At 37.4% G+C, this 8843-nt stretch overlaps 1 gene segment (V, D, J or C); it reads left to right on the forward strand.

The window, feature by feature from the left end:
* The first annotated feature begins 7633 nt into the window (after window positions 1–7633).
* LOC102507598 lies at window positions 7634–8510 on the forward strand. The segment is given in 2 exon segments: window positions 7634–7842; window positions 8047–8510. Coding segments are annotated over 2 exon segments (513 nt in total).
* The last annotated feature ends 333 nt before the right edge of the window (window positions 8511–8843 follow it).

Genomic DNA, 8843 nt, shown 5'->3' on the forward strand with positions numbered 1-8843 from the left:
GTCCAGTCAGTTACAGTGTGTCTATCTGTGGTGTACAGCACAGTATCCCAGTCATGCACATACACACATATTTTTTTTCATATTATCTTCCATTAAAGGTTGTTACAAGATGTTGAACATAGTTCCCTGTGCTATACAAAAGAAACTATTGTCCTTTTTCAGTTTTATTAGGTACAGTTATTAACGTTTGACTGCACATATACATTATATTACATGTACATGCATATATACAATATACTGCACTTTTTTTAGTTTATATACATGTACTGACAGAAACTTTTTTAAAATCTATGTTTATATGTAGTGGTTAACATTTGTAAATCTCAAACTCCCAAATTTATCCCCTCCCACTCCCTTTTCCTGGTAACCATAAGATTGTTTACTAAGTCTGCAAGTCTGTTTCTATTTGATACATGAGTTCATAGTGTCCCTTCTTTCTTTTTTTTTTAGATACTGCATGTGAGTGATATCATATGGTATTTTTCTTTCTTTTCCTGGCTGACTTCACTTAGAATGACAATCTCCAAGTCCATCCATGTTGCTGAAATTGGCATTATTTTAGTCTTTTTTATGGCAGAGTAATATTCCATTGTATAAATATACCACTGATTCTTTACCCAGTCATCTGTTGATGGACATTTGGGTTGCTTCCATATCTTGCATACTATAAATAGCCAATATGGAAAACAGTATGGATTCCTTAAAAAAACTGAAGAGTTCCCATATGATCCAGCAATCCCACTCCTGGGCATATATCCAGAGAAAACTAATTCAAAACATACATGCACCCACTGTTGATAACAATACTATGTACAACAGCCAAGAGATGGATAACATTTAAAAAAAATTGTTTTTCTTCTACACTCAGAACACACCTAGCATCAAGGACGTCTGTTTTTATTTGAAACTTAACATCAGCAAAAGTAGTTGACATGATATCACAGCTTATTACATCATCCTTTATGATGATTGGAAAATGAATTTCACTTTGCAGCTCATTCCTGTCAGAACAGTGATGTTACTGCTCGGTACTCCTCTAAGTCACGGGTTTCAAAGTCAGCTTTTTCAAGCTAGTTATGAATTATTTTAGGGTGATTTTGTGCACATGGCAATGAGAATGCTCATTGCATCAAGAACACATCATTTTAAAAGTCTCAGTAAAAGACATGTTACCCAGTTTAAAAATGAGCAAAATACTTAATCAGAATCTTTATAAAAGATATATACTCTACATCAAGAATCAGCAAAATATGTCCCATGAGCCAAATCCATCCAGGAACCTATTTCTGTAAATAAAATTTTGTTGGAACATAGCAATTCCCATTTTTAAAATGTATTATCAATGGCTTCTTTCATGCTGCAAACGGCAGAGTCTAGTAGTCACAACACAGACTGAATGGCCTGCAAAGCCAAAAATATTTACTGTTCTACCCATTATGGTAAAAGTTTGCAAGCCCCTGTTCTACATCATTAGCCATCAGGGAAATTCAAATTACTACCACAATGAGATCACTATGACCCATCATGTTGGCTAAAAATAAAAAGATAACTATTTCAATTGTTGACAGAAAGGGACAAAAACTGTCTAATTTAGTAACTGTTTAGATTCATGTTCTCTTCAGTGTGAAGGGCTCTTTTGAGCTGATGTTGATGTTACGGGAAGAAAGATGGCCCTGTGCAGTGATTCTGCCTGGGGGCCAATTTCTCAACAAGGGCTAATCTTCTGTCTAAGGAAATGATTGGTGCAAGAAGACTCAGTCACTTATTCCTTTGCTCTGATTCACGCATGGTGATGAACATGAAGTTTTAAGAAGCTGTGTATGATGTTTCAATGGAACTTCTCTCTATGGCCACCAAGGGGCAATGCCGCTTCGGAGAAGACTGTTTGTCCCACACACAGATGTAAAATATTGAGCAAGTAGCCAGAGGTTATTCTTCGAAAATCTAACAAATTACTATCTCCTATTTTGCTTCAATTTACATCTATCAATCATGTAGTCTGAGGAGTGGGCGCTCTGACCAGTGTCTCCTGTTGGAACATGATGATGTTTTACTTTAGTAGGATTTGAGATGACATCAAATACAGAAACAGCAAGTTCTCTCTGTACATAGGAGAGAAAATGAGCTCCGTATTTCTTTAAACTTCTATTCTTTATAATGCACATCAATGCTATTTGTAGGGCTGCTTTGGAGTTATCCTCAATTTCTACCTCCATATTCTGTTGTGTTAACATCAAAAGCCAAACTGATTCCTCACAGTTTTGTATCTTGCCTGTGAGGATGAAGTGTGAAGAAAATGTTAAATGTTTGTTCAAACTCAGAATAAGAACTACCAAAATGTTATATTCCTGAATGTGTTCCTAAGATCTACCAAAAATGTTGTATTCTTGAATTTCTTCATGGCCCCATATCTTCTGAAGTCAGCAGAATTTTTCAATCTTCTCCTATCCAGTTGAATATAAAAACTCTTCCAGAACAGATAATTCTAGTACTTCTTAATTTCTTTTCTCCATGTATATTATTAGAAATATTTCCTTTGCTTGGTATATATATTTTAGAAAAAAGTATAAAGAAATTGAAAGTGATTTAATTATATTTTGTCATTTCTTAGGGTGGAATAAAATCTGGACACATCTGAAAGACTGCAATAAAATTTAAGTTCCTGAGGGAAGAGAACTATATATTCTCTCTTTTCTGATCCATGGCCTTAGCTTATAATGGTATATTGTGCTCCTTGTGTGTCCTCAGTGAACTGTAATTAGCATTTATAATAAAAGAGAAAGGCCCCTCTGCATGCTGATCTTGTGACTTTGTGGGATTCTGTTTTTACCCCGTTGTAAAATAGTGTTACTCCTATGAAGACTTCAAGCTGTTCTGCTATATTATTTTAATATTCTAAGAGATGTATAGGAACAGAAGCTGAGGAATGGAGGAGGGAAATTTGAAACTGATCTTTATCCATGTGTAAGGATGGGATTTCTGATTCCCAATGAATGTAATTTTCAACATTTCTAAGTAAGAGCAAAATAAGGAAATGCTTGCTTTGAGACAAATAGTTCTAAGTGAAAGCACTTGTGAGAGGGTGAAGCCCGTTGAAAAAAATTAAAACGTATGAAGTTAAAGTCAGCTTCCTCGCTGGCTGAGAGGACCAGAGGTCCATCTGCGCTGTCACTGGGCTTTGGTGCCAGGAAAAATGGACAAGCTTCTGGGAGCATTATTTTTAATTCTGTGGCTTCAAGTAAGCTGTGAGTTATGGAAGAGAAACTCTAGGCTATGTCATAAATTTGCAGGAATGAGAAAATGGGCGTGTGGACAAATTCATGCAGGTAGAAACTTTAAGACAGAAATATGAATTTGTGGACCTAATGACTTTTTTCTTTTTATTCAGGAGTGAGTGGACAACAGAATGGAAAAAGTGAGCAACAGCAGGTGAAACAGAGCCCTCAGCCCGTGGCAGTCCACGAAGGAGCAGTTTCAATTCTGAACTGTACTTATGAGAATGATGCATTTGACTACTTCCCATGGTACCGGCAGTACCCTGGTCAAGGCCCTGAATCCTTGATAGCCAAAACTTCAGCTGGGAATAAAAAGGAAGATGCAAGATTCACAGTTTCCTCCAATAAAAGTGCTAAACACTTCTCATTGCACATCAAGGACTCCCAGCCCAGAGACTCAGCCACCAACTTCTGTGCAGCAAGTGCACAGAGCTCCCCAGGCCCCTGCAGCCTGTACCCAAACCTGTAGCCGGGGCTTCAGCCACATCCTGATGTGTAGATGAAATATTCACACACACACACACACACACACACACACACACACACACACACACACTCTGTTAGTCCATAAAACAGTCTTAGTACACTTTAAAAAACTAAAGTTATGTGGAATTTCTACCTTGACCATAAGTGAAATTGATTTAGAAAATCAATTTCAAAATAGTCTCTCTAGAAACTCCCAAATACTTGGAATTTAGACACGAAGTTTTAAAATAATCCATTAATTAAAGAAGCGATTACAGCTATTAGAAAATATTTAGAAAGAAGATATAGTGAAAACACACACAAATAAGTATAAACGAGACACAGCTAAAATAGTAGATAAAAGCAACTTTATCTTTTAAATACTTATATTATTATCAAAGAAAAAAGGTTGCACAAAAATTATCTAATCTTTCAACAAAAGAAGATAGAAAAAGAAGGGCAAATTAAACCCAACATAATCTAAAAGAAAGAAAAAAATTAAAAATTCAAATTGGTGAACCCTAAAGCATACTGTAGAGATAATCATGAAATACAGAGTTAATTGTTTTAAAATGATGAATAACATTGATATACTCCTGGCTAGAATTATCAACGGAGTTATCAATGGAAAAAAAGAGAGGAATTACAAAATAGAAATAGGAGGAATGAAAAAGAAAACCACATACCAATGCTGTAATGCTAAAAGGATAATGAAAGAATATTATTAACAATTTTATTCCACTGAATAGGAATACAGAAGCAGACCCACACAAGTGAGGAAAACTGATTTTTTGACAAGGTGGAAAGACAATTCAATGAAGGAAAGGTAGTCAGATCAGCAAATGATGCTGCAACAAGTGGATATTCATACGCAAATAACTGAAATTTGACCTAAATCTAACACTTGTTAGAAAATTTGAGGACAGTCTCAAAATGGATCATGCATCCAAGTATAAAATGTAAAACTATAAATCTTTTAGGAAAAAGCCTAAGAAAAATTTTAAGACTTAGTGCTAGACAAAATGGCTTTTGACATGGTACCAAACGCATACTCCATTAAAAAAATAAATAAATTAGATTTCATCAAAATTAAAAATGTTTGCCCTGTGAAAGACATTATTAAGAGAGTGAAAAAGACAAACTACAGATTGGCAGGAAATATTTGTAAAACATGTTTATCAAAGGTCTGGTATTCAGAATACAATGAATTCTCTAAACTCAGCAGGAAGAAACAAACAAGCCAGGTATAAAATGAACAGAAGACTCACACAGACTCTTCACCAAAGAAGATATGTGATAGGGAAATAAGCCTATAACTAAGTTGTATAAACAAGATTTCAACATCATTACCCATTAAAGGAATGCAAATCAAAGCCACAGCCAGCCACTCCACATCTATCAGAATGGCTAAAATAAAACATACTGACAATGCCAAGTTCTGGCAAGGATGCAGGAAATTGAATCACTCATACATTGCTGGTGGGTGAGTGGTCCAGTCATTCTGGAAAACAGTTCAACAGTTTCACATTAAGTTAAACATTCACTTACCTTACGGCCCAGCAATTACACTTCTGGGCATTTATATGAGAAGAATGAAAAACTTCTGATCACACAGAGATCTGTACATGAGTATTCATGGTAGCTATATTTGTGATGGCCCCAGACTGGAAGCCACCCAAATATTTTGCATTAGATAAACAGATAAATATAATTTAGAGCATCCATACAATGACATATTACTTGTAGATCTTCCTCAACTTATGATGGAGTTAGATCCCAATAAACCATTGTAAGTTGAAAATATCGTAAGTCAAAAATGCATTTTATACACAAACTTAGGCAACATCACAGTTTAGCCTAGCCTGGCCTCCTTTAACTGTGCGTAACATTTACATTATCCTACTGAGAAAAATCAACTAACATAAGGTCTATTTTATACTAAAGTGTTGAAAATCTCGTGTAATTTATTGGGCACTGTACTGAAAGTGAAGAACAGAAAGGTTGAGTGGGTACAGAATGGTTCTAAGTGTACCATGGATTGTTTTACCCTGGCAATCCCGGGGCTGGCTGGGCATTCAGCTTGGTGTCCCTGCCCAGCACCAGCAGAGAATATCACACTGCATGTCGCTAGCTTGGAAAAGATCAAAATTCAGAATCAAAGTATGCTGTCTACAGAATGCATATGGCTTTCTGACCATAATCATAAGTTGAAGAATCACAAGTCTGTAGTGACTAAAAGGAACAGACTATTGCCACGTGCAATAAACTAGGTGGATCCCAAGGGTGTTGTGCTGAGTGAAAAAGTCACACTCAGGAGGCTACATAGAGTGTGATTACATTCATTGTATTATTATGATTCCATACATAATGTATGATGTTACCCATACAACATTCTCAAAAGGAAAAAATGTGGAGGCAAGAAAGCAATCAGTTGTTTCCAGGAGTTTGCAGGGGTTGCAGGGGTGGGGAGTGTGTGAAAAGGGAGGTTCTTTAGGATGATGGAACAGTTCTGTATCATATTAATGGTGGTTACCAGAACCCATACATGTGATAAAATTTCATAAAACTATAAATCAAAAAGAGTGTATATAAAAAGTGACACATCAGAGCAGGATTATTTTAATAATATTTTATCAATATCAATTTTCCAGCACATATATATATATAATACATGTATAATTATTACCTATAAATATATGTGTTACACATAGAACATCACGCTGCTCCCCAGGCTGTTGAGGGCATTCCTGGTCTCCTCTGCTTGGTTACAAATAATTTCACACCAGGGCATCAGCTGCATGTCAGGACTCAGAGATGAAATGGGCCAGAAGAGGAGACGTCTCAACTAAATACAAACTCTCTTCCAACATTCACGATTTATTTTGACCTTAAAAGCAAAGAACAGGCAGTTTTTTAGACACTCTGTCTGTACTTTCTCTTCTAGTTGTTTGTTTGCCTTTGGTCCTTTATATTAATCTATCCATTGAAACAATGAAACCACCTGGAAGATTGACAGCTACATTCTACATGACATGTAACATAAAAAATTTAGTCACCAGCTCTGGGGTGTTCACACACACTAAGTGTTTGCAGACTGTAGATACCACATTCTGCAGGAGTGTGTTATAGCACTGGGTCACAGAAAGATCTGACATGCTTCTTGACTTTATTTCACAAAGAGAAAACTTACCAGTCACTAACAAGTGAGACTGAACACTTTACAGCAATGGGATAGAAAAATGTGACTTTAGGATAATTCTTGGACACATGATCTAGTAAGTAAAGCTCTGCTTGTGGAGGAGAACAGGACTTAAAAGCCTGACATGCTTCAAAATCTGATAAATAAGACTCAGTGTCAGATTTCAAAAGAAACACAATTTTATTCTTCTTATAACTTTACAAAACCCAAGCAACTGAATAGATTCTGAAAGTCAGAAGGACCATTTTTTTGTCACTTGATGTTAAAGAAACTTTATTTATTGAAAAACCTAAGTAGAGCACTAGAACCAAGAAAGGAAGGAAGAGATATGTTAATTATTGGGGATAAGATGCCTTTCACCACGATGGCAAAGGTCTGTGAGTTTTTAAAAAGAGTCATTAGATTCTGGATGGAGAAAAGTAAGTGTAAGCTAAATAAATGGCCAGGAAGTAGTTTACAAGAAGAGTTCAGAGGCTAGACTAAATTCTACTTCAAACAGGCTGGGAAAATTATTCTGCTGAAAAATGATCCATGTACGTCAACTTGTTTAATCTTCAGTTCCCCTCAGCTCGAACCTTTAATACAAACTGCTTTTCCCATGCCCCTTTTCAGGTACTGCCGAACTTAATGACCAGGGAAAGACCAGTAGACAAACGAAGGTTTGTGGTGAGCCACGTTATTCCCATCTGTGCGCACAGACCACGTGGTCTATGAACAGCACACACCCTCCTTCCTGTTCGGGGGAGTCACATCGTACCCCAGGTACTATGTACATGTGCTGACAGGGAGTCAAAGACACAGAAATCTCGGCTCAGGCAGAACTAAACACATCTGTGCAGCGGAGCCCATGCCTCATGCCGCTCTCCAGCCTGCTTGGGGTCTTCCTGGCCCTCATCTTCTCGGGTAAGGATGGTCCAAACATCGGTGGGAATGTTCAGGGTGAAAGGATTTCACGTGGTACCTCACAGGGACTTGGGGAGCAAAGGAAGATTGGAGAAAAGCAAGCATATTATGATTCAATTTGGCTTTTCTTTGGGACCTAAATTAGTCTCATTCCTACATTATTCTACTCACTACTTCAGCTCTGTTTTCCGATTTTTCCCACAGGATCAACAGTGGCCCAGACAGTTACTCAAGACCAGCCAGCAGTATCCTCTCACGTAGGGGAAACAGCCACCCTGAACTGTCGGTATGAAACAAGTTATTATAGCGAATACTATATTTTTTGGTACAAGCAGCCTCCCAGTGGAGAGATGACTTTCCTTATTCGTCAAGAGTATAATCGCGGGAATGCAAAGAGTGGCCGCTACTCTGTAAACTTCAGGAAAGCAGAAAAAGCCCTCAGCCTCACCATCTCAAACTTACAGCTGGAAGATTCTGCAAAGTACTTCTGTGCTTTCAATGGAAGCACAGTGCTTGAAGTAATAGGACAAGCTGAACAAAAACCCCAGAGCGCAGTAAGAGAGAGCTCCCTGCTGCAGGAGCCAAGCCGAGATGCACACCTGCAGCCCCCAGACAAGACACGGCAGCCCTGTGAGTGTGTGGTCTGGGGTCCGGATCAGAAGACTTAATTCTAAATAAAAGCTCCTTTTACGTCACTTGAGAACAGGTGTCCAGAGGGACTTTCTACTAATACATTCTCAGTCTTGAATGTTCGATTTCAAAGCAATCATGTAGCGTATGTGTAAAGTTGTCTAAAGTTAAAAAACTTGCCTCATAATAATTTAAAGCAGCAACTTCACTTAAAGATGTTCCTATCACAACCCTGGGTGTGGTAAACTAGAATCATCATGAAAGTCACTTCCTTAATCCCTTCCTCTTAAGCTTTGTGTTAGTGAGGGCACAAGTAGAGAAGTGGAACCACATAGAATGAAGGATTCGCTATAAGAATTAAGAACCCAGGC

The sequence above is a fragment of the Camelus ferus genome, chromosome 6 (genome assembly GCF_009834535.1).
Source record: "Camelus ferus isolate YT-003-E chromosome 6, BCGSAC_Cfer_1.0, whole genome shotgun sequence".
Taxonomy (NCBI): Eukaryota; Metazoa; Chordata; class Mammalia; order Artiodactyla; family Camelidae; genus Camelus; species Camelus ferus.